Source organism: Corella eumyota, chromosome 2 (assembly GCF_963082875.1).
Source record: "Corella eumyota chromosome 2, kaCorEumy4.1, whole genome shotgun sequence".
Classification (NCBI taxonomy): domain Eukaryota; kingdom Metazoa; phylum Chordata; class Ascidiacea; order Phlebobranchia; family Corellidae; genus Corella; species Corella eumyota.
The window spans coordinates 630,058-656,930 of NC_137491.1; the positions used below are offsets into that span (position 1 = coordinate 630,058).

Sequence of the window (26,873 nt, forward strand, 5' to 3'; positions counted from 1 at the left end):
TTGTTATTTCACAGAACCAATAAAAAATCCTGTCTTTTTTTTAAATTTTATGATAACCACTATAGGGTAATAAGATAACTATTTTTTATCTGACCTTAAGGTAGTAGGTTTTATTTTTTATTGGGAGAAGATGTGTTGTTGTGACATGTTAAGCCATCCGTAAACGCCCGGTTTAAGGACAAATAATGTGGCATTGGTGCGGCTCGAACCCGAAACCTTTTGGTGTGTTTAAGCTATATGTAAACGTAAGGCTCAAGGGCGAATGGTGTGGCATTGGTGCAGCTTAAACCCGAAACCTTTTGGCTCGTAATCCGATGCCATAACTGCTATACTACAGAACAGGAATGTAATATCAATTATTAGTAAATACCAAAATTAATTAACAAAAATATTAGTAAATAATAAATTTTTATTAACGCAATATTTTATATATAAATCTCAGCAGTTAGGAAGTGACATCACAGTGGTAATACAAAGTTATTGTGATGTCACAAGTGCAAATTAAACCCCGCCCCCACTTCTATCTACAGTTATCTTTGCTGTTTTATTTTCCCCCATTTTGAGCAGTGTTGCCAATCTATTTCCGGAGATGGTTCCTGATCTTACATTGCTCATTAACTGAAAACACAAAAAATATAATTTGTTGAAAACACTGGATTTTTTGGTAAAAAAAACTTAAAAAATGGCAGTTTTTCAAAATGAAAGAAAATACTTTTATAATTATTTAAAATTTATCTAATTATTGTTTTTAGGAAACTGCCTTGTTTTAAGTTTCAAATTAAGGTAACCGTGCAATGAATAAGAAAATAAATATAAATAAAAATATGTTAATAGCTAAGCCATAAATAAAATATATTTAAAACGGTTTTAATTTAAACAAATTATTTAGACAAGGTCAAAAATTGAAACAAGGTCAAAATTGACTTAACAAGTTCTTAAATTTAAATTTACTAAAATAAAGTTTTTTTTTTGGCCCTTAAGACAGTGTTTTATAACAGGATTATTTAAACAATAAATGTAATGACACCTTATTATTATTTAACAAAAAAAAGTTAAAAACAAAAAAAGACTTGTTTATATAACAAAAAATAAACAACTAATTAAGCTTATAATGTTAATTAATTTTGACATGAACTTTTTAAATAAGAACTTATTTGGACACAAACATTAAGACAAAATACAACTACCCAACTTACATTAAAAAACTTTTAGTAGGTACTGTAATATAAAAAACAAAACTTAATTTTATACATTGTGTAAAAAAAAAACAAACATAGAAAAACTAATCTATTAAAGACAGCCTTAAAATAGAAAAATAATAAAGGGACCGAGAATGCAAATTCCATGCTTGGCCATTAACTTAAAAAATGAGAGACTTACAAACTGATGTTAAGTTTTTTTAAGTTTTCTTAAATACAATTTTCCATGAAACTCAATTATTTTCTGTTTAATGAAAACAACATTTATTAGGATCTGGGAATAAACTTTCAAATTTTTTGTGAAATTGTTAAAGGTTTAAATCTTTAACTTAATAGGTTGGCAGTTTCATGGTATTTTTAATTTTTGTTTTGTATATAAGAATATGTTCCTAAATATGTTTTTGATACCAATTTTGATTTAATTTTAAAAAAAAAGTTTTGTTTACATTGGTGAATTTATTTTTAAATTCCATCTTCAATTTTTATCTTACTTATCAACTTAATCAATTTTTTAAATATTTACATTTTTGGGGTTTCTAGTAAGGGCTTTTTTTAATTTATTTTAACTTACTTTTTTAAGAGGTAAAACCAAGTGGTAAACCAAGTGTTTTTCAACATTTTTTTATCAACATTTTCCAAAAAACTTAATTCTTAAAGAAAACCTTAGATGACCTTTAAACTTGACCTAAAGTGACCTTACCTCAAGAAACTCGTCAAGTTCAACTTTTCCGTTCTTATTAAGGTCAACCTCGTCCAACATCTCGTTTAACGTCTCGTCATCCAATCCCTCGTTCATGTCCTATTATGATGTCATAAGGTTAGGAGTTATGTCATAATAATAATGTCATAATGTTAATGGTTGTTTGGTGAACCAGATGACAAAAATATTATTTTATGTAATGTGTTTGTTATTTAAAAAACATGATGTTATAATAAATCTTGTTAAGAGATTCTTGGTTCAATTCCCACTGCTGGAATAGGAGGCTAAAGAAAGAAATTAACAGTTCTTAGTATTACAATGCCCTCCATGTATATAAACAAAGATACAATAATACCCACAACAAAATTTAATTTGAAAAAGTAAGAAAATGATATGATATTAATGTTTGTGTGTGAATTTTAAAACTTAAAATGCTACTAATATAAAATGTAAAAAAACATGAAAGAGGAATAGTTTAAGAACAGAAACAAAGTATTTAGGGTTTAGTTAACATGTTGTTAATAATGTTGTTAATGTTGTTTTGTTTTCCCCAAAATAAGTTGAATAACAAACATGCTTTTACAACATGAAATCCTGTTAGTTTATGTTTTAAAACTACTTTTTCATCATTAAGTTACTAATTTTAAACAAAATAAACCAAAATAAAAGCTTCTAAATGACTCTAGTTATTTATGAATATTGTTTGAAAATGATAATGTTAGTTTTTGTTTAAAAACTTTGTTAAAATTTGTTTTAAAATTTGGTTTATTCCAGATTTAAATTTAAAACATATTGTACTAGAATCATAATAATGGTTATTGTTTAATCATAAACATAATGATTGATTGCAACAAACAACCACTCATGCGAGATTATGATGTCATAATATTAACAAACAAGCTAGAAAATAACTGGCATTCTTACCTTCCATGCTTCCTAGTGAAATTTGAAAATGATTTTTAATAAAAAAATACTTGAAATTTTTAACTTTCATGATATATCAAAGTCATGATATTTTAAAAAAGATTAATTTTGAAATAAATTTACACAAATATCTATAATTTTAATAAACATAAAAATTAAATTTAGCAATAAAAAATTATTTTCACACATTTCAAATTTTTTTTCAAAAATAAATAAAGTTTTTACTCTAACAAAAAAGTGCTTACTTCCAATAAATTCTGAAGATCGATTCTAGTAATAAATCCTTTTCTTCCTTGATCAACTTTGTTAAACCTGTTTTTATATCTCTCAATGTCCAGGGCACTTAATGTGATCCCAGTCGACATTATTCCTTCTCGAGCCTGTTTGATGTAGCAAACAATATAGTGACATTATTTTGGATTTAGATATACATTAGGTGGGAGTGCCAGTTAATATATTGTTAAATCCTAGATTTAAAGTAACATTTGTTACCCTAACCCAGTCTTGAGTTGACTTTGGCAGTTTGGAATATATTTGCCCGATAATTAATCAGCTGATTTTTGGCTTAGCTGGAGTTCATATCATTTATAGCACCTTACTCAAGGTTGCTACAGTATGAGAGCAGTGGGGATCAAACCCATTACCTCATGTAGCGAGGCCAAGTGTTCTGACCACTACACCATACTACTTACAAAACTTTATAAAAATTAAACATCAGTGTTTCCAACTCACCTTTTTGCCCATCTCATTATACAGCAACTCCAAGGCATCAGCTTTTTCGGCGGCAACCCTCTCCTTACTCCATCCAAGTTCTCGCTGCATGATGTTGAGGATCTGAGGAAGAGCTTGCTCTGCTGCATGGACGTTGAGGAAAGATAAACGAGTTCTTCGGGCGAGGACGTCCACCGCTGTGCAGGCATATTCATATATTGCATATTTCACCTTTAAAGTATTTTACTTGGTTAAAATTCTATATACATTATGACGTGATTGAAGCACTCTGCTTCTCTACATGAGGTCTCGGGCTCAATTTTCTTTCATGGTGTAACACTTTTGCACAACACGCTATAAATAATATTACCTCTAGCTGAGCCAAAAAAACAAGCAGCTTAATTATTAGGCAATTATTATCAATAATATCCCAAACAGCCAAAGTCAACTCAAAACTGGGTTGGGGTAACAAATGTTACTCTATGTTTATGTTTGTGAAGTCGACCTTCTCACATCGAGGATAAATAAATACAAAGCAGTGTCAAATTTAAAATCTTTTTTTTAACACATGTAAATTAACTTTTTTAAATCCTTACTTTAAGACTTAAATACTAAATAATTATTTGGAAACCCTCACCTCAGCCTCAATGTAGGGAAAATCCTCGACCAATCTTTTTCCAACAACTGGCCAGCGCTTCCCTGTAACTTTCGCTAATTTTGCAACATTTTCTGCCTGATCTCCATAAGTTCCAGAAAGATGTTTGGCAACATCAGTTTCCAGACCTGCAAGGTTGTCAAAAAATAAGAGTCAGGGTTTCCAAAATATCAAGGTCAGGGTTGAAAAAAATTAAGAACAAATATTTTTATAAATTTTACCATAATCCTGGGCAAGTTTGATGTAATGATTAGGGGTCCACTGGTAACCCCCATCCAAAATTAACCCATCAGTTCCGCTTGGTTGCTTGGGGTTCAACCCACAATGCTTCACTGCAGCATCCATTGTGTCTACTGCCATCGAGCGGTAAGTGGTCCATTTTCCACCTGGTTTAAAAATGCAATGGAACTTTGTCAATGATTTATATTTGTCTACTTTATAACCTTTAAATAAATAAAACTGCCATTTGTGGTGTGCAGGCAAATTAACACTTTATTTAAATAAAGATTGACTAAAACAGTTTATATACCCTTGCAGAAATTATATTAATATCTCCTTATTACCCTAACTATAATTAATTGTAATTGTACTTAATTAAACATTTTTATTTAACCTGCGATGGTGACAAGTCCGTTGTCGCTAACTTCAACGACATGATTGCGACAAATCGACTGCGTGTTCTTCGAGTTTGGATCTGTCACTAGGGGGCGTATACCACTCCATGCTGCTTGAACGTCACCTCGTCGCACTATTATGATGTCATAAACAGTTTTTAATTGTTTTAAGTTACTGCTGAACAAAATATTGTTTGTAATAATCATGATTATGACATCACAACCCACCATGAACCTCGGGACTGAGGTAGTTTTTAACTTCTTTGAGGATAAACTGAATATCGTCCTCGGACGGTGCCGGGTGATGCGTGACGTCAGAGGGACTGTCCGTTGTCCCGGCAATCGTCAAACCTTGCCATGGAAGGAAAAAGATGATTCGTCCGTCCGATGTAGCGGGGTCAAGTAACCCCATAGCTTCGGGGCTGCGTAAAATAAGAAATATTTTATTATTTTACAACCCAAGACTTGCTGGGAAAGTTAACGAGACTTAAGATTATTTTTAATATTTATTTATCCTTGTTGTAAGAACGCCACCTTTATGACCTAAACATAGAGTAACATTTGTTAACCCAACCCAGTCTCAAGTTAACTTAAAGTATATACCATTTATAGGACCTTAATCAAAGGCACTACAGTGTGGAAGCAGTGGGAACCAAACCTTGAGTCTTATCCACCAAGTGTTCTTGCCACAGATTTAACTGACCCATTAAAATATAAAAATAAATTAAATACATTATACACATTCTAAATTTTAAAGGTTTAAACCTGTAGTAATCAGGTAGAATGATGTGAACTCCAGCACTAGGTTGGCAGATTTTCTTAACATCTTTGTTCCCCATTCGTCGAACTCCGTCAGTGAACGGTCCCGTTGCGTTGATGACACATTTTGCTCTAACATCAAACACTCTGCCTGCAATAATTAAATAAGGTTGTAATAAAAATAAAAGTTGAATTAAACAAGATTTTATACAAGGAAAAATTACTAACTTTGCAGAACTGATTTGACTGATTTGTTTTATTTTAACTGTTTAAATTGACCATTTTAACAAAAAATCACAAACTTAATATATTGAGGATAAATTCCAAACCTGTCATTTTGTCCCTCATGGTGGCGCCACACACCTTCTCCTTCCCCTGTTTGTCCTCCTTGGTTAAAAGTTTAAGAACCTCGGTGTGGGTTGCCATGCAACAACCTTGTCTCACTGCTGTTAGAGCGATTGCAAGATTCATACGAGCATCGTTATGTTGACCTAGTGGACAAAATATTAAATTTAATTTATCCCCAAATAGGTTATTTTTTTAAACATTAACCTAAATCAAATATTGTTACTTATTACTCTAGCCCAATGTTGAGTTTATTTTGGCAATTTTTTATGTATGTACATATTTTTTTATTAATTTATCCTTGATGTGAGAAGGTCAACTTTACGACCTAAACATAGAGTAACATTTGTTACCCCAACCCAGTCTCGAGTTGACTTTGTCACATTGAAATATTATTGATTATAATTGCCCGATAATAATTTTAGTACTGAATTATTTTAATTTAGATCAATATTTAAAATTTTAATTTAAACTTTAAAATTTTAAGTTTTCATTAAAACTGTATAATAAAAACTTTAGTTATAGCAAAATAGTAGAAAAAATGGTTAATTCTTTTCAAACTAATATCAATTTTGTGTAGCCTAAAAATAAAATACAATAGAACTATACAAAATAAAACACATTAAATATTTATGAATGACATAAAGTAACAAAGTAAACTTTAAAATCATATGTAATATTAAATTCATGTTATACTATATCCCAAAACATGAGAAAGTATAAAACTAAATATTTTTTAACATTACACCATTATATTGTTTGTGATCTCACTTTGACTGTGGTGTTATGTTGGTTTAACATTTAAATATTTGATTTTTTGTCTTTGGTTGACCAATTTAAGTTAATATTTAAACTTAAACCAAATTTAAACAGTATGGCTGATAATGTCATATAGAAACAGGGTATAGATTGTTTTAGTGTATTTATAATTGACCGGCAGCGTGGTGTAGTGGTAAAAACACTTGCTACACCACCATGAGGTCGTGTGTTTAATCCCCACTAATCTCATGCTGTTGCGCCCTTTTGCGCCAGCACTTAATTAGCAGTATAATTATCGGGCAATAATAATCTCTATAATATCCCAAACTGCCACAGGCAACTCGAGACTGGGTCAAAGCTGATGTTACTTCATGTTCAAGTCACGCATTCAACTTTCCCATATCGAGGATAAAGGTATATACAAAAAAAAATCAACAACTTTTTCCAAAATTGGAAGTAAAAAATGACAGACAACAAAATTAAATTAAAAATTTTAAAATTACATTTTTTATTTAACTTTTAAAATTATTTTTCCTTTTTTTATTTTTCAAAACTTAATAAATTTATTGCCCATATTATATGAAGGTCACAGACATTAGTTAACACTTTAAAGCAAGTGCTAAAAGAAAAAAAAAATTTAATGAGCCCATGGGATTATAAAGCTTTAAGGATTAATAATGTTAATGTACGGTTAACAATGATTTACTAAAGTTTACAATAAATGCTGTAACCTTATTTAATGTAAACATTTCAATATAAAGAAATACATGCCCAGTTTTTAAGTTTAAGATTAACTTTTTAAAAGTATTTGTAAAAAATTTTAAATTAACATAGTTTCTTTTTTAATATTGTGTTGTGTATGTAAGTTTAATATCAAAATAAAAGTGACATACTCACAACCAAAATATAAACATGAAAATGTTAATATTACACTTAAAACTAATAAGTATTAATTTTGAAATTTTAAATCTAGTCAAAATATTTTGAGTACCTAGTTAATAGCCGACCTTACAGTTAACATTTTAATTGTCATAATATGGTTACAACTCTCAACTAATATTTGCCAGTGATAATTTACCTCAACACCACAAACAACAGTTTTATTTTTTTTGTTGGCCTCCAAATTAGACATGCATATATATACTGTCATTTACTAAGCCCCATTATATATACATGGACGGTATACTGGTTATAGCATTGGATTACGAGCCAAAAGGTTAAAGTTTGAACCCCACCAATGCCACACTATTTGTCTTTAAGCGGGGTTCACAGATAGCTCAAACACATTAGAACAGAACACTATTACCAATAAAAAACCAAAGTTAAAATTAAGTGAACAACACCAACATACCATCATAATACACAATCGCAGCTTTCAGCTTATCTTGCTTTAACATCGGAAATTTCTCCAAGGCATTATTCTTAGTGAGGACAAAACTTGGTTTCACACATTTACTCCCCGACACCCAATCATAAACCTTTATCCCCGCCCAGAAGTACGGCACCTGCCACCACCTAGTGGAAAGATATATCAAGTTTAGAAAAAAGGTTTATTTGTGGCTAAAAAGTTTAAATAAATAAAAAGTTTTACATCTATAAATAAAAAAAATATAAAAAATTGGCTTAAATTTTGTATAAATTAGTAAATTTTAAAATAAAATTTATATATAAAGGTTTACCAATTAATAGGTTGATATTTTTTTTCGTTTAAAAGTCAAACAACTAATCCAAAAAATGTTAAACGTGGTAATATCATGAATGCAAATTTTTTTTGACTAACATCAGGTTTGGTTGAACCATGAAATAAATCACAACAGCAAAAAGACATATTCTCAATAATTTTAGGTATTTTTATTGCTTCAGTTAATGTCTTATACAACAACAAAAACATTGACAAATTTTTATCACAAAAAAACAAACAAATCACATAAAATTATTAACAAAAATTAAAAATAATAATTTGCGCTGAATTTATAAAATCAAGAGTTAACATCAACAAACATTATGATACGATTATGACATCATAATTAATCTTACGTGTACACAGGAAGCATGATAGGCAGTGGTGCAGAAAGATGGGGGGCAATTTGAAGTAAGTTCGCACGCTCATGTAAAGCTTCTTTAACTAACAAATATTGACCCCAATCTAGGTTCATGATGGCTTTTTGCAAGTACCTGAAAAGTTTTTTTACAAATAAAACTGTCAAAATTTGTTCTATGTATAATTTATAAGCAATATTCATAACACCGGAAAATTAAAGCTGTCAAACCAAATATGATGTATAATAAACACCAAATATATTTAAAATTTAATAAACAACATAAAGATAATGATATAACATAATTACCTTACACCTCCATGTATAAGCTTGGTACTTCTACTGCTCGTCCCTGATGAAATATCATATTTCTCAACAAGAGCAGTTGATAGACCTTTAAAATATAAAACCTTTTAAAATAATTTAAAAACCAGGTTTCCGTTTATATTAAAGCTGAATAAATAAGATAAAGGTTTGTCCAATTGATAGGCCTACAACATAAATAAGATTGCCGTTTATCGTTTGTGAAAAAACTTTCATAGAGAAACATTAGGTAAAAGTTATGTCCATATTACGACAATTATCGAATGTGGGGCAGGCTATCGACTGAAAAAAAGGGTTTTTGCTACTATAATCCTTTTAAAAAGACAAACAAATAAAAATCTACCTAGCTAGTTATTTATTTTAAACTACAGATAACTTAAAACTTGGAAAACTCATAAATTTTTCTCGCAAAGAAATTGATGAAAACCACTCACCCCTAGTAATAGAATCCAGTGCTACCCCACACCCCGTTGCCCCTCCTCCAATCACAAGAACATCAAACTCCTTGGTGCCCTCTAGTGCCTGAAGTTGGGCACTTCGGCTCGGTAGAGCATTGTTTGTCCATGCTGGAGACTGAACATTCCCTGATTCATAATGGAATGGAAGCTAAAAAAGAAATTGTATTAAGTATTAAATATATACATTATTGTTGCCCAAATATTGTAGAATTTCATAATGTAAATAAATTAACCATCAGCATGATGTAGTGGTAAGAACATTCGCTACAACACAAATGAGGTCGTTGGTTCAATCCCCACTGCTTAATTAACATAACTATCAAGCAATTATAATCTATATAAAATCCCAAACTGCCACAGGCAACCTACACTGGGTCGGAGTAACTGATGTTACTCTATGTTAAGGTTGTTAAGTCGACCTTCCAACATCAAGAATAAAAATATATACAAAAAAAAATCAAAACACCTTTTGTGAGTTTAGCCACCAAAAGCCCAATCCCAAAGTCCCAGCAGCAGCTACAACCCCTGTTTTGACCTTATTTCGCTTCATCCATCTTAAAGTTTGGTTCATTATGATGACAACAATTAATTATTGCACATCCCTTCACTGTAGCACCAGTGTACAACTAAATTAACTAAAACTAAACAGGAACTACAGAGACAAACTTAAAAAACGCCGAGTAATAATATTCCCTAAAAATAATATTTTTTTTTGTATATTTGATTTATTGTAAAATATATTTTAGCAAGTATAAAACCAAATAAAAAAACCTTATAAAAAATTAAGTACAAATGTTGTAAATTCGTTGTAAATTTAATACAAAATGGATTTTTTTTTGCGACAACGTTATTTGAATCCCATAAATGATTAATCTTTTAATACACAAATTAAAAAGGATCTTTTTAAAAAAACAAACAAAAATGCAACGCTAGCTTCCGTGTAACCTAACCTAGATGATTATTTTAGCTCCTTTTTAATGTGGTCCGCTGTGTAAACAAAAAACCCTCAAATATTTTCTCTGATCGAAACTAGCTACAAATATTTGTAAATAAAATCATAACAAATAAAAGCGATAGAGCGTGTCATAACAAATTGTAGAACATTTTATTTATCCTCAATTTTTTTTATATTTATGTATATTTATTTACCCTTGACGTGGAAAGGTAGACCCCATGACCTAAGCATACAACAACTTTTACCCTGACCCAGTCTCGAGTTATCTTTGGCAGTTTGGGATGTTATTGATTATAATTGTCTGATAATTAAGCTATTGATTAAGTGCTGGCTTAGCAAGGGTTTATACTGTGTATAGCGCCTTATTTAAGGGGGTTACGACACGAGATCACTGGGGATTGAACCCAGGATTTCATGTAGTGCAGAAAGTGTTCTGACCACTACACTACGCTGCCGGTATTTACGATAATGCGACGGAAAAAATGACAAAATCAATTTCATAATTTAAAACCTACCATAAGTATTATTATGTTGGAAATACTTTAACCAAATATTTGCTTAATTTGGTTTGTCTTAATAATTTTAAAACATAAAAGGGTTTTAATAATTTAAATGTAAATATTTAATAAGTTTATAATTATCTTTTATTACCGATTTACACTTTTAAAATTAAGGAAGTGTGACTGTGCCGAGGCTAATTTCTGTCTTGTCATAAACTTATTCTCATAATGATCCAAGTAAAAGTTTGAGAATTTAAAGTTAAAATTTATCGTTTTGTCTGAAGCGATGTGTAAATAAGTAAAAGTTACGAAGTCTTCGGCAAATGACTGGGTTATCAGCTGATTAGAACAAAAGTTTAGCCCAAAATATACGTACGTGGACTGGTAAAAATATAAAGTAGCTAAACAGTGAGACTTCAGGTGGTTTTAAGTACAGAAGTAACTATTAAATAAATTTAAACCTTGAAAATTTGTCGTTTTACGTTTTACTTGGAGCTTGTTTTTTGTTTTATTTACATTTTTGTCATTTATACGGACTATAAAGTTGAATGACGTAAGCTTAGAATGTACGTGACGTAAGCTGTCTGACTAACTCTCTATAATGTTACTGCCTTACTTTATAAATATATGAATAAATGACGCGTTATTATTTTAAAATATTTATTAATTTTTATATCTGTTTAACATTATAAATATGTGTTCTATATCTTATTGTATGATCAAAATGTAGGTAAACATTTTCAAAATATTAACAAGTAATATCAAGTTATAAAATTTAGTTTTTATATTGCTTTTATGTAAGTTTAAAATAGGCAATATTATTAAGTCAACAATATCAGAATCATTAAAAAAATTATATACTTTATATAAAAGAGTTAAATGACTTAAAAATAGACTATTAGACAGTTAGACTAAGTTTATTCTTTTATTTAGTGTGTAATTATGAGTAAAGAAATTTATATTATATTTGTTTACAAAGAAAAAAATAAAAAAATTTTTTACTTGAATTTTAGGCTACATACAATTTATAGGTCACACTTAGTTTAATTATGACATAACAAGAAAACCAGGATGATGATGCCAGATATTTCTCGGAAGAATCCGACGGACGACTTTGAGTTGCTTCAAAGGGTCGGAAGTGGGACTTACGGAGATGTTTATAAAGTAAAATATATTTCAGTTTTTTTTTTGTACAAATTTATTCCTGTTATAGGTAGGTCAAATGCGCTACCTAAACATAGAGTAACATTAGTTACTTTGACCCAGTCCCGAGTTGCCTGTGGCAGTTTGGGATATTATAGATTATAATTGCCCGATAATTACGCTGCTGATTAGGATCGACTTAGCAGGAGTTTGTACTGTTTATAGCGCCTTACTCAAGGGCGCTACAACATAAGGGCAGATGGGATTGAACCAACGACCTCATGTGTGGTGTAGCAAGTGTTCTTACCACTACACCACACTGCCGGTTTAAATATTTGGAGATACCAAAATTTGTTATTGGTCTCACTAAGCTGCTTGTTAACAAAACAGGGTTAGGGTAAGCAGGGTTATATATTAAAGTTATATCTTTATTCCTTTAGAAAGAAATGTTTAAAAAATGTTTATTTGCAATTTTTGACATACGCATTTCTGTATTATTCTTATATTTTAGACTTGTACAATATCAAAAATGCTATATTTAATTTTATGTATATAAATGGATTATGTACACAAGTAATTTCTAATACTTTTGATTAATTTTTATCGAGAAAAAATTTTGTTTTAGGCTCGACAAAATGTGACAAAAGAATTAGCTGCAATAAAAGTTATAAAGCTAGAACCAGGTTGGTAAAACATCAACTTAAACTTTTGGTACCAGAACTAAGTTTTTTTATATCTTTAAACTTTTAATTTTTATTTAAAATCATTTACTTTTGCTCATAGTAATTACAATGTACAGAAATGTAAAACTTTTATTTTCCATTTTTTTTTAGGTGATGATTTTGCGATTATACAACAAGAGATAATAATGATGAAGGATTGTAAACACGACAACATTGTCGCTTATTTTGGAAGCTATTTAAGGTTTGTATTTGTTTTATAAATACTTCATAATGTGGCCGTGTTTTAAATCATAAATTTGAATTTATCTTTTTTCAAGTGCTTCAATATATTTTAATATTTAGTGGCTTCAATGCTGCGGAAAAAATATTAAATAGAAAAAAATTTTGTGAAAAACTGAAGCTCTAGGCTTTAGTTTCATTTCCTTCCTTGAAAAAACTTAAATTGTTGGTTTGAATGTGGTTTTATCAACCTTCTAGTGTAAACAATAACTTGTTAAATTACTTTATGTTGAAATAGGAGAGACAAGTTATGGATAGCGATGGAATATTGTGGAGGGGGATCCATGCAAGATATTTACCATAGTAAGTTACATTATTTATAACAGTTTTATATATATTAAACTACAAGTTCCTTACAAGTTTGGAATAAATTTTTTTTGTTTTTGTTTTGCCTAAATATTGTTTTTTTTTTTAAATCTATTGTACAAAAATCATTTTAAAAAACTATTTTTTTACTTAACCTATAAATTTTTTCACCAAAATTTGGTATATAGAAATATTTAAAAGAATAAAAACTTATTTTTTGTAAGTTTTTTCACTATTTCTATAAACATATATATAATAATAAAATTTTGATTTAATTAAACAATTTTTATTCCCCTTTTATTCCTATTACAGCAACTGGACCATTAAATGAGAAACTAATTGCATATGTTTGCAGAGAGACTTTAAAGGTAAGAATGCTTGTTTAAAAAAAGATCTAAAAAAGTTAATTTTATAAATTTAGAATATTAACATTCTTTTCTTACAATTTTTGTGATTGTGAATTTACCATTTAAACATACTACTGCTGTAAACATTAAATGTTAAACTTAATAAAAGGACATTAAAGTGGTAGAATCTCTATTATTTGCATTACACATTTTTGTTGTTCCACCTTTATTTAAATATTTGCAAACTTTTATGTAGTGTACTTGCTATATTGGAATAATTGTTTTATTGTTTACAGGGTTTAGCATACTTACATACTAAAGGGAAAATGCACAGAGATATAAAGGTAACTAATAAATTATTGGACAAAATCCTGTCTATTGTAGCAACCATTTATTATATAGTTAAATCTTAGGTAATACTATTAACATAACCTAATGTTTAAAATGTTTTATAATGTTTACCTATTTACACATCAGTTTTTTATTTTGTTTAAAATTTATCTAGTTTAACTTTTTATTCTAAAATGTTTCTTAATTTACCCTCCTTACAAATAAACACTGAACCAAACCTAAAACTAACTTACACAAACCACACTTTCAGGGAGCAAACATTCTTTTAACCGATGAGGGGTTTGTTAAGTTGGCTGATTTTGGTGTTTCTGCCCAAATAACCCAAACTATCGCAAAAAGAAAGTCTTTTATCGGGACCCCATATTGGATGGCACCAGAAGTTGCTGCTGTGGAGAGAAAAGGGGGTTACAATCAACAGGTTAGTTAAGATTTTAAAAAAAATGTTTTTTTATATGATTTTGAACCCATATTCATTTCCTTGAGTTATAGGCTAAATAACTACTTTCGGCAATACATACTTTAAATTTAAAAAAAATTTAATATTAAAAAAATGTTAAATTTTAATTTTCTAAAAACGGTTTAAATTTTATTTAATGTAATGTGGTCACAACTTGCAACTATTATTTACATGTAATAATTTACTTGTGCACCACAAATGGCAGTTTTATTTATTTTGTAGGCCTATAAGTTATACATAGTTATATATATATTCAAATAAGCTTCATTACATATAAATTACTTGTGTTTGAAAGTTAAGGTTTTTTTGTTTTCTATATTACTTTACCTAAAATATTATTTGTATTTAATTTGTTGATTCGTAAATCAAATTGAAAGTTGTGTAAAAGTGATAAAAATAAAAATTATTGAGTTTTTATTATCAGTACATTTTTAACCTTGTGTCTATAAATGAAAATAATTCGTTGAAATGGTAAGAACAACTTTAAAGTTAATGATTCATTGTTTACATAATGAGGTGATTGTGATGTCATAAATATTAACCACAATGAGGAAGTGAACGTTTAACTCCAATTTTAATTAAGTTTAATTTTCTTAAATGAAAAAAACTTTATATTATTTGTAACTTTTTGACATTTTGTATTTAAAATATTTATTTGTTCTTGTTACAAACTAGGTTTGATAATATTTTAAAACTTACCTAACAAGTTAATTAACTTAATTTTATGTGTTTTTTTAATAAGTATCTTATAGAAGTAGAATAACATACCTATAGCATTATATAAAGTTTCTTGGTTTAAAATACAATGTTGTTCAATTTTTAAATGGTTTTGTTTTTAATATTATATTATGTGTTTTAATGTTTGTCGTCTTTTAATTGTATTTACTTTAATTTACATTTAATATGTCGTGTGCCATTAACATTGACATTTTAGTAAATATGTTCACATTTCTAATTAAACCAACTTTTATAACATGATTCAAATTTACCAATATACTTTATGCTAATATTAATTTATATACTTTAAATATTTAAAGTTTTTATATAATATTATATAAAATTTATACAATTTATTTTAAAAACTACATAAAGTTGAATCTACATTTAATTAAAAATACCTTTATTTTTTTATTTTTTTTAATTTTTGATAATGTTTTGTTTTTTGTATTGGTTATCTCGTAAGACTACCTTTATTATTAAATTGTCATGTTAAATTTTTTGAGATTGTTTAAAACAATAATTTATTTGTTTCAGTGTGATGTGTGGGCGGTTGGCATAACTGCGATCGAATTTGCTGAACTTCAACCTCCGATGTTCGACCTTCACCCAATGAGAGCTTTGTTTCTGATGTCTAAATCGAGTTTTCAACCCCCTAAACTTAAGGATAAAACTAAGTAAGTTTTAATTTGTTAAAATGACTTTAAAAATATATAAAAATAATCTAACAAAACCAGCAGTGTGGTGTAGCGGTCAGAAAACTTTCTACGCTACATGAGGTTCTAGGATTAATCCCTGGTGATCTCATGCTGTAGCGCTCTTAAGTAAGGCTCTATAAACGGTATGACTTCCCGCTAAGCAACTCTTAATCAGTTGTTTAATTAATGGGCAATTATAATTAATAGTATCCCAAACTGGCAAAGTCAACTTGAGACTGGGTTGGAGTAACTTATGTTACTCTATGTTTAAGTCGCACAATATGTACAAAAAGAAAAAAAAATTGAAAATAAAAATATATTTATATAATTGATTCGCAAAATAATTTACTTTAAATTTTGTTTAAAGTTTTAAAGAATTTAATTAAAAATTTGAAGATTAAAATATAAGTATTTGCTTGCGAGGTTTAATAAGTAGCAACCACATAGAAACGTGTTTAATAACTTATAATTATATATTAGGTGGTCAAACGAATTTCATTTATTCATTAAAGCTGCACTTACTAAAAATCCAAAGAAAAGACCTCCAGCAGATAAACTAGTTTTGGTATGTGGAATTTATTTTGTAATTAATAATTTGTTTATTTAATTATATGTCAAATTACCAAAATTTACTTTATATTTTACTGTTTTTAATATATTATTTGATATTATGACATCACACGTAACTTGTTATTATGACATCACACATAACTTTATATTATGACATCACACAGCACCCGTTTGTTAGCCAAGATGGATTAAATGCAAGGTTAGGAGCGGATATGTTGCAGAAGTCGCGGGAGCCCCAACTTGGAGACCAGGTAGAAAAATTTACTCGAGCACCACAAATGGCATTTTTATTTTAAAGTATATAGATTGTAAAACTTTTATACCTCTTTACATAAATATTATTCCTGTAGTGTTGTATAATGTTATCAGCTACGAACCTACAGGTTTCGGGTTTGAGCCTGACCAATGCCACACTATTTGCCCTTAAGACTGGTGTTTAAGGATAGCTTGAACACGTTACAACGGCACACCCTTACCCGAAAAAAATACAAAAACCAAGTTTGTTGCTGGTCATGGCATCAGAATGTATGCCAAAAGGTTTCGGGTTTCAGCCGCACCAATGCCACATTATTCACCCTTGAGCCCGGTGTTTACAGATAGCTAAAATACCCTAAAAGGTTTCGGGTTCGAGCCGCACCAATGCCACACTATTTACCCTCGAGTCTGGCTTTTAAGGATAGCTTAAACATGTCACAACAGCACACCCTTCCCCAATAAAATATAAAACCTCGTTTAAAAAAATATCAATACTTAGTTATTTAAATAAAGTCATATTTAGTTATAGTTTTATAAAATAAGTGTTGAATTAAATATAAGCTTTACTTTTGTTCCAGGCCCCACTAGCTGGAGAGGACGAAGATGACGAAGAAATGGAGTTAGATATCCCGAAGAGGAGGATTAAGTCTTCCAAACAGGGGGAAGATCGACAAGTTAAAACTAAGTCAGAAGTTATTAGTAAGTTGGTGCCAAAAAGGGGGGTAAAGGGGGTAAAAATATTTAAATTTATGGGTAAAATTAGGGTTAACGGGTTTAGTAGACTTAAATTTTTGTCGTATTATTAATTTAAAGATTTAAATTTGTCCTCAATTTAAGATGTTGTTGTTTTTCAGTGGAAAATGTTCAGTTCCCACCCACACAATTTCACATCCCAACCAACAATGAGGTAATTGTTATGTTTAAACCTACTTGTGATGTAACAATAAAACCACTTGTTCTATGTCACAATAAAGTTCTAATTATTTTGACAAATTTGCAGATTTTATCTGTATAAAGAAACAACAAAGTTTCAGTAGCAAAAATTTAAAATTCCTAATATTTTGTTAAACGCTTAAATATTAATTTTAAAAAGTTTGATTTATTTTCAGGAAAGCACGGAAACAAGTTGGGAGCCCGAAGGTTTGAGCAAGTAAGTAAAACATTGTCTCAAGTTTGATGTTGTTATGGGTTGTAGTTTTTGTTGTTGTAGTGATTATTGTTGTAGTGATGCAACATTGTTGTAGTGCTGCAACATTGTTGTAGTGTTTCTTGTTGTAGTGTTTATTGTTGTAGTGCTGCAACATTGTTGTAGTGTTTATTGTTGTAGATCTGCAACATTGTTGTAGTGTTTATTGTTGTAGATCTGCAACATTGTTGTAGTGCTGCAACATTGTTGTAGTGTGTATTGTTGTAGTGTTTATTGTTGTAGATCTGCAACATTGTTGTAGTGTTTATTGTTGTAGATCTGCAACATTGTTGTAGTGCTACAACATTGTTGTAGTGTGTATTGTTGTTGTGTGTATTGTTGTAGATCTGCAACATTGTTGTAGTGTTTTTTATTGTAGAGAAACATTGTTGTAGAGCTGCACGACTTTTTTAAAATTTAGAACTTTTGAATATCTTTTATTTGTTAAATTTTGCACTTTAGTAGCATTTTAAAAAAACACCTTGGCTTAGAGTTAGCATTTGTTGTCAATAAAAAATTGATTTAAAAAAAACATTTGGTTGGGATAGTAAAATTTAAATAATGACCATTTGAAATTTTTTTCTTTAAATAATTTTGGGGAAATTTTAAATAAAAGAAATTAAATGTTAACCACTTCAATAGCATGGCTTTGCAGCTTTGGTGCTTGAGGTTTAAGGTTTAAATCCTGCTAAACACTAGTTTTAACAATATTTATACAACTGAAATATTGTTGTTTTTTATTGCAGTGGTTTTTTTAATTAGTTGGGTTTTGAAATTTCTAAATTAAATAATGTTTTCATGTTTAAAAGTAGGGTTCATGTTAACTGTCCGTAACTCAACAAAAAAAAGTTACGTTTTCAATACCAGTGAATTTAGAAGTTAGGTAATATTTACGAGATAGCTCTCTCGCAATGTAGCCTATGCGAATAAATGATAAACAAAATTAACGTCCGCACATTGTAAAGGTACAATGTTTTTTAACAACAAACTTAGATAGGGTTGGGGTAAGGGTATATATATTTGAAGACTCAGATGATAAAACACAACAAACTTAGATAGGGTTGGCAAAACGAAAAAGGCGTTGCGTAGGAGAGTTACGTACAAGCTACGAGTAAATTTGGAAGGTACGTAGTGTTTATTAGTTTTGTCTGGGTACGGACAGTTAACGTGATCCGAAAGTAGTATTTGGCATGTTTTCTTCGTGTTTGATCATTTAAAAAAAAACGTTTTTGAATTTTTTCTGATTTTATCACTTTTCATCTAGAATGCATGTCACTCTATTGTTGTTGTGATGTCATAATTAATATTTGTGATGTCACTAGTTTATTGTTATGTCATAATTAATACGTTTGTTAAATCATATTTGATTTGTTGTATACTTAAATCATTTTCTTTTAAATATTTTGTCACAATTAAGTGATGTCATCATGATTATGATGTCATAATTGTTTTAGGAGTCTTCTGCGTTCAGTTGAAGAGGAATTAAACTCACGGTAAAAAAATTAAAAAAGAAAGTTTTGTAAAAATTTTGATGTAAAAAAAATTTAATTTTCGAATAAAAAATTGTCATTTGCTTTGGTTAAAAATTTCACAAATAAAAAATAGTCAAACCATGCTTCATACATTCTAGAATTTAACAAATTATTTAAATCCATTTTTTGCTGCTTATTAGTTGATCATAGCTAGCATTAACGTCAATAAAAAAACATAAAATTTACAAAACTTTCTGAAATTTTGTTAACTCACAGCAATTAGCATGAGTTATCTTAATTTTCTAATATCTATGATGTCATAATACTTATCTGTGATTTCATACAAAGTAATGACATCGTAATATTTAAATATTTGCATGGTTTTTAATTTGCACGAGATTTTTGCATGAATTTTATTTTTTTTGTAAAATCGCTGATGCACGTAATGTGGTCACACTTGATTAATTGTGACATGCTTGATTGATTCCATTGTTTTATTTTTAGGGGTCACACGTCGTATTTTGATGGGTAAGTTGGGTTGTGGTAATAATTTTAAGTTTTTTTGTTAGATTTAGTTGTGGATTTTGCCAAAATTGTAATTCTTTGTTATGGGTTTTGTTGTCATACCCTTTGTCTTATTAAATATTTTTTGTTATTTTTGTTATTGTAGTTTTAAATATAAATAGTTGGCAAAATTGCCTTTTTTAAGTTTTTATTCTTAATTTTTGTTATAACAACTAATTGATAGTCCGTTTTTAACGACTTGCCTGCAATAATTAAGCACCACAAATGGCAGTTTTATTTATTTTGTGAGCTTATAAAATGAACTTTTAAATATATCGTCCACTAATCTTTATCATATAAATGTTGTTATCTTTGTTGTTTAACTACCATTGTTTTATAGAGTAGTATAAAATGTAGTTTTTTAATAACCATAGTGATAACCATGCTAAAACATAATAACAAAAACTATGACAATCAGCATAGTAGTGACCATGTTAACATTGTTGTAGGGAGGGATCAGGAACAATGAAAGCAGTGGGGAATGATGGAACATTGAAACCAAATGTTGATGTTTCAGGACCTCCCCTTCCACCCAAGGTATTAAAAATTAGAGTTAGAATATCTTTGTTATATGTCTTACATTATCTTTTTTATGTCTTATATTAAGAGTAAAGTGTTATTCTGAATTAAATTCTTCTTAAATGTAAAAATTGACATATTTATAAATATTTATTTATCCTTGATATAAAAAGGTCAACTTTACAGCCTTGACATTAGGTAACATTAGTAACCTTGGCCCAGACTTAAGTTGACATTAGTAGTTTTGAATATTATAGATTATAATTGTCCGATAATTAAGCTGCTAATTGAGTGCTGGTTTAGCAGAAGTTCATACTGTTTATAGCGCCTTACTCAAGGGCTCTACAGCATGAGGGCAGTGGGGATCGAACAAGGGACCTTTTGTAGCAAAACCAACTGTAATATAAATTATTTAAGCAAATTTTCTTAGTTAAATGACTTGATTTTAAAAAGATTTTTTGATTTAATTTTGTTTCAACTCAAATTGAGCATGTTTGCATGTTTTGGTGATTTATTTTTACTTTTTGTTTATCCTCAAAGCCGAAACAATACGGGCTTGCCAAGGGAAACCCCCCAAGTCGACCCCCAAAAGAAAACGTCCCCTCAAGGCCCCCTAAACCACCCCCATACTCAGAAGAGGACCCCCCCTTAGTACCCCCACGTCGTCGAAACTCACCTTCCTTATTGGGGATAAATCAAGCAGACCCTGCATCGGGAAGACCCCCTGTCAGACCCACATCGAGGATAAATGGGGATAATGACAACGATGTGACCCCGACCGGCAGCCCAAAGCAGTCAAAATTCCACCCTCCTCCCCCGGTTGAAAAGGATATGAAAACTGTACGATTAAAATTAACGACAAATTTTACTTTTGATTGGTTTAATTTAAGGGAAACGCCGTTTATTTTGACTTTTTTGGGGGAAACATTTTTGTTTTTGATAAATAATATTTTAAACACATCCCGTTTTATTTAAAAAAAAAATGATTTACAATTTATAAAAATTAATTTATTCATTGCTGCCAAATTAGATCAAAAAATTCGATTTTTTTTTTAAATCTCAAAAAAAATATTCAAAAATCAAATTTTTATTTTAAAATCAAAACTTGTAAACATTAACTGCATGTCTTAATATTAACTTTTATGTTTTTAGCCAGCCTCAAGTTTAATAAATGGATTACCTCCAACACCAAAAGTTCATGTAAGAAATTAATGTCAATTATTTTAAGTTTTACAATTAATTTAAACGGCTCTAAAAAAATTTAAATTTTTTGCCAATTTTATTCTTTTTTTATTTGTTAATTTTACACTTAATTTAACTGATTGTTTATATTTAGATGGGAGCTTGTTTTACGAAGGTTTTTAATGGTTGTCCTTTAAAGATTAACTGTGCATCAAGTTGGGTAAGTTTATTTTTATTAATCAGTCAATTGCCTACCCCATAGTTGGGATTTAAATTGTTCTAATATGGTCAAACTCACAAGAAATATATACCTATGATCACTTTCCGCGCACCATAAATAGTAGTTTATTTATTTTTGAAATCATAAATCAAACACACATATATAAAAACATTAATATAAAAATAATTATTTTGCAACCATGTACTACAAGATAAATTATGTTTTTGAATAAACACCACAAATATTAATTAAGTGTAAATCTAATACTTGTACATACACCAAAGTTAATTTGACTCATGTCACAGTAACCTTCTATATAAAAGCAATTTAACTCTTTTAAACAAAGAAATTAAATATGGGTTATATGTTTTAAATCATTAAATTGATTTTGTTATTTTTTCCTGTCGCATAAATGTTATATTATTGTATATCGTATTTATTTACTTTCATTTAATGCACGAAAAACCTAAATAAAAAAAGATATATAATCAAAGTATCATCTCCTATAGGTTCATCCTGACTCCCATGACCAGTACATTTTGTTTGGAGCAGATGAGGGAATATATACCTTAAACCTGCATGAGTTGCATGAGAACACGATGGAGCAATTATTCCCAAGAAAGTGCACTTGGTTATATGTGATCTCTAATGTTTTGATGTCCATATCAGGTGAGTAACTGAGTTTTAAAATCAACAATTTATTAAAAAAGGAAACACAAGATATTTTACAAACTTAACAATTGTGATTTAAAATAAGAAAAAAAAAGAGTTAGTTGCTAATAATTGTATTATATATCAGTTGCTAATAATTGTATTATAAAATCAACATATAATAATAATTAAAGAAAAGTGATATTAAAGAATGTGTTAAAATATACTAGTCCACAGCCTGCCTAACAGTCGGTATTTTAATTGTTTTAATATGGTCACAACTCTCAACTAATATTTGCCTGTGATAATTTACTCGCGTTTCACGAAAGGCAGTTTTATTTATTTTGTAGAGCTATAAATTGGTCATATTTATTTATGTACATTTAATTTACTAAGCTGTATTATACAAAGTTACATGTATGATGAACAATGATTGTCCTAAAATTTTTTAAATTAAAAAAACAAAATTATTTTTTCAGGTAATCGCACCCCTCAGTTATATTCCCACAACTTGGTTGGTCTTCATGAAAATGCTCAGAGGAGTCAAAGGATTCATCTTCCAGAGAAGATGGTGCCAAGGTTGGTGTTTAAATGGTGTTTTAACTAGTACAGAATGGTGTTTTTAAACTTCAACAAAAATATTTTTTTTGTTTTTTGATCAGCTTTCAATATTTATTACGATTATGACATCACATTAACAATTTTGGTTATGACATCACAGAAGGTTTGCAGTCTCGAGTAAAGTTCCGGACACGAAGGGATGTCAGCGATGTTCAGTAGTGCGGAACCAGTACAACGGACATAAATATTTATGCGCTGCATTACAGCAGGATATTGTGTTGTTGCAGTGGTACGAGCCTATGCACAAGTTTCTTCTTATTAAGGTAATAATAAATTTTATCCTTAATAGGAAGATTATTCTCAATGTGATTTGTCCTCAATTTTTTTTTATCCTTAATTATAAAATTATTTTTTATTTATTCTTAATGAAATTGTATTTTATTTGGCTTCAATTAAAATTTTTTACCCTAAAAGTGGTAACTCATACTTTAAAAATATTAAAAATTTCACCTATATCGAGCTCTAAGTTTTCTTTTGTTTATTAACTTCCTAATTGATTTTGTGACATCACTAGAGGCCACATTAACGTGAAAACTGTGGGAATTGAACCCAGGACCTCATTTGGTGATGCTATGTGCTTCAACAACTGACCAACAAGTTTTTGATAAGATTTAAGTTTTTAAAACATTAAAAAATAGATTTATTAAAAGATTTTTGTAAATTGTTTTCCAGCAATTTGAGTTTCCCCTGCCTCACCCCCTTCATGTATTCGAGTTATTGGTTACCCCTGAAGCAGAATACCCCCTTGTTTGTTATGGGGTCTCATTGGTTACAACCCCACTGCCACCTAACTCAGGTTTGTCGAGTTTTTTTATTAATTTTACCCCCATTTTAATTTGGTCATATTTTGATTCAATTTACCCTCTTTTTTACCATTTTTGGCCCCAACCTAGGTTTGTTAAGTATTTTATTAATTTTACCCCCTATTTTACCCCACCAGCCCTGGGTCAAGTTTGTTGGTTTTTTTTTTTATTAATTTAGCTGATTTTTAGTTTACCCCCTTTTCAGTTAAACTTACCCATTTTTTTTACCCCAAAAGCCCCGGGTCAGGTCTGCTCTCAAGTTTACCACCTGAACACAGTGAACCTGAACACCCACTCGTCATGGTTCAATGATCAGCCAGTAGGTGGCGTCACACTTGCGGTGGTCAACGTCACTCAACTCGAGAAAGACACTCTACTCGTCTGTCTAGAGCGTGAGTTTTAACTTCAAGTTTTTAAAAAACAAGAAAACTTAAAAATAAGTTTTTACTATTTTTTTGTAATTATTGTTTTTTTTAATTAATTAGGAGATGTAAAGATAATTAGTTTGACGGGAAAACTTAAATCAAGTAAAAAACTTGCGTCCGAACTTCACTTCGATTTTGTCACCAAAAATATTGGTAAGTAATTAAAACTTTTAAGTTCAACCAGGTTTAATAAAGTGACAATATATCTTCACTAGTTACTAGCCTGCCCTATAGTCGGCTTATTAATTGTCATAATGTGGTTGCAACTCTTAACTAATATTTGTCAGCCATATTTGTCAGCCATATTTTACCTGCTCACTACAAACATATAGGTTTCTACTAATTACCACACGGAATGTGTTGACTATTTATTTAAAAATACTGTCATTTGATTAAAAACCAAATACCGACCACGAGACACTTTTTATTAAACCCAGCCCTAAACCTCTTCCAGGAAATGCCCCTGGTTGCCCTAAATACAAAAAAACAGTCTACTCGACTTTTGGATTTTATTTTTTATCCTCTGTGATAAATGTATTGTCCTGTATGTGGTAATTAGTAGGAATGTAGCTTCATTTAATAAAACTTTTAAAAACTTAATAAAACTTTTAAAAACTTCACTGTTTGTTAATCCTTTATTTTGTCTCCAGTATGTTTACAAGATAGTATATTGGCCTTCCATGAGCATGGGATGCAGGGGAGGAGTTTCAGAAACAACGAGGTCACCCAGGAAATTTGTGACAGAAGTAGAATATTCAGACTTCTAAGCTGCTACAGGTAACTGCACTGTGATGTCATAACCTTAAACTATGATGCCATAACCTTATGTTGTGATGTTATAATTTTAATACAGATTTTTAATCAAAAAATTTAAAAGTTTTTAAATATTTGTTTTTATTTTTCGATTTTATTTGTGGCAATTGGTTGAATAATGACATCATAAACAATATTGTTACAGAGTGATTGTTCTTGAGAGCAAACCGACCGAGAATCCCAAAGAACTTTCAAATCTTTATATTTTAGCTGGGCACGAAGACATGGCTTCCGTGTTTTAAACTTTGGTCGATATAACAACCATTTTGTCGGTAATGGTCATTTGTGGTCCTTATATATGGTCTTTTTCATTTAACGATAACCACATTTTGGGAACCATTTTGTTGTTAATGGTCCTCGACTGTGGTCTTTTGCAGTTAAGAATGACCACATTTTGCAACCATATGTTAATGGTTCTTTGTGGTCCTCGAATATGGTCTTTTGCATTCAAGGATGGCCACATTTTAGGAACCATATTGTTGATTCTATATATATATGTTTGGTTGTTGAAAGTATTTAAATGGTTTTGTTTTTATGATCATCTGGTCTTTTACGTATTTATATTGGAATTCTTTCTCTTCGAGTATTACTATGGTCATCTGGTCTTTTGTTTTCTAAAGACCATTCTTCCTTAATGACCATTGAGTATTGCTCCACCTGGTGGTCGATTTATTTTAGCCAAAGCAAGGATTTTAATGAAACTTTTGAGCCATTTTAATACAGTGCACTTATGCCTGGTCTCTCTCTTATATTATTTTTCAAGTTTGGTTAATTTAAAATTATTTGGCAACAATTTGGATTAAAATCAGGTAATATTTAAATTAGGGTATTACCCTAGAGGTCATAATGTTAGTTGACCTTTCTAAGGTAACTGTTTAAAGAAAGGATTTCTATGCATGTTACCTTTTATTTATTCACGATCAAAATAGTTTGCACTTTATGACATCACAATGATGATGAGGACGTCACAGTGAAAGGTGCTTTAACCTGATCACTTCAATACCTTCTCTACATACGATGTTAAAGTGGCTTTTATTCAATTTGTGAAAAAGGAAAAAGTTTTAATTTTTTTGCTGCAATTTTTTCTCATTAAGTTTCTCTTACACCCCCTAGTGGCACACTTGCAGGGTTGCCAATTAAATATTTATTATTCTGTTCGAAATTTGATTTTTCCTAAATGCAATCAAAACTACTTTATGCTCGCTTATAATTCGATCTTTAAAATTAAAAGAATTAAAAACAAAAGTTGGGTTTTAGACAACAAAAAATTTACAGAATTTCTTCCCAACTGAAGTTGACCAATGCAAAAATTTAAACATATAAAAATTGTAAAAATTAGGAAATTTGTTGATAATTATACGAGATTTTTACCATGATATATATATTTTATTAAAAAAGGTTTGTGTTGGTTTTATATATCGATGGTGGGTTGTGGCAAGGTTTAAACTTAAGACCTTTTATTCAGTAGCTGATTGATAAACTGTACGACTTTATTTGTTTAAGTGTTAGTTGTTTAAATAGAAACTTAAAATTAATTTATAATAATTTTTGCCAAATCATTCAACAAATATTTAAATAACCTTTGCTAAAGTGCAAATATATTTTTAAATCTCTGTATTTTTAAAGGACAGTAATTGTTTTGTATATAAAATTAATATAAGCTCAGTTG

General features: G+C 29.6%; 2 protein-coding genes across 3 annotated transcripts; one reads left to right on the top strand and one right to left on the bottom strand.

Annotated features, from left to right (window-relative positions):
- Positions 1-391: 391 nt before the first annotated feature.
- LOC145743903 (glycerol-3-phosphate dehydrogenase, mitochondrial-like) lies at positions 392-10,175 on the bottom strand. 2 transcript variants are annotated; one of them, XM_082561965.1, is made up of 16 exons: positions 9,954-10,175; positions 9,464-9,635; positions 9,015-9,099; positions 8,704-8,841; positions 8,018-8,181; positions 5,892-6,053; positions 5,569-5,713; positions 5,032-5,225; positions 4,803-4,937; positions 4,411-4,575; positions 4,172-4,317; positions 3,556-3,765; positions 3,069-3,203; positions 2,824-2,835; positions 1,900-1,998; positions 392-618 (listed from the first exon to the last, which is right to left on the bottom strand). In XM_082561965.1, the coding sequence occupies exons 1-16, from the start codon at positions 10,056-10,058 to the stop codon at positions 502-504; spliced, it is 2,184 nt and encodes a 727-aa protein (XP_082418091.1). In that variant the 5' UTR covers positions 10,059-10,175; the 3' UTR covers positions 392-501. The 2 variants fall into 2 exon arrangements, with proteins under 2 accessions (XP_082418091.1, XP_082418092.1); XM_082561966.1 differs by lacking the exon at positions 2,824-2,835.
- A 1,785-nt stretch (positions 10,176-11,960) lies between these two features.
- LOC145742707 (mitogen-activated protein kinase kinase kinase kinase 5-like) lies at positions 11,961-26,814 on the top strand. The gene is made up of 27 exons (XM_082560489.1): positions 11,961-12,106; positions 12,711-12,768; positions 12,919-13,009; positions 13,286-13,350; positions 13,666-13,721; positions 13,997-14,044; positions 14,302-14,469; positions 15,763-15,902; positions 16,404-16,488; positions 16,658-16,744; positions 17,327-17,447; positions 17,603-17,655; positions 17,858-17,898; positions 19,389-19,427; positions 19,911-19,934; positions 20,420-20,507; positions 21,030-21,329; positions 21,642-21,689; positions 21,826-21,891; positions 22,401-22,560; positions 23,022-23,121; positions 23,264-23,426; positions 23,836-23,959; positions 24,203-24,358; positions 24,452-24,544; positions 25,042-25,168; positions 25,350-26,814. The coding sequence occupies exons 1-27, from the start codon at positions 12,014-12,016 to the stop codon at positions 25,444-25,446; spliced, it is 2,691 nt and encodes an 896-aa protein (XP_082416615.1). The 5' UTR covers positions 11,961-12,013; the 3' UTR covers positions 25,447-26,814.
- The last annotated feature ends 59 nt before the right edge of the window (positions 26,815-26,873 follow it).

What these genes read in the sequence shown, in the direction of transcription:
- LOC145743903 (XM_082561965.1), bottom strand. Translation starts at nt 10,058, where the DNA reads ATGAACCAAACTTTAAGATGGATGAAGCGAAATAAGGTCAAAACAGGG. An exon ending in CTTATACATGGAGGTGTAAG is followed by an intron (nt 8,842 to 9,014) that starts GTAATTATGTTA and finishes AAAACTTTTCAG; the next exon opens with GTACTTGCAAAAAGCCATCA. An exon ending in CAAACTTGCCCAGGATTATG is followed by an intron (nt 4,318 to 4,410) that starts GTAAAATTTATA and finishes ACAACCTTGCAG; the next exon opens with GTCTGGAAACTGATGTTGCC.
- LOC145742707 (XM_082560489.1), top strand. Translation starts at nt 12,014, where the DNA reads ATGATGATGCCAGATATTTCTCGGAAGAATCCGACGGACGACTTTGAG. An exon ending in AACTAAGTCAGAAGTTATTA is followed by an intron (nt 17,448 to 17,602) that starts GTAAGTTGGTGC and finishes GTTGTTTTTCAG; the next exon opens with TGGAAAATGTTCAGTTCCCA. An exon ending in AGACTTCTAAGCTGCTACAG is followed by an intron (nt 25,169 to 25,349) that starts GTAACTGCACTG and finishes ATATTGTTACAG; the next exon opens with AGTGATTGTTCTTGAGAGCA.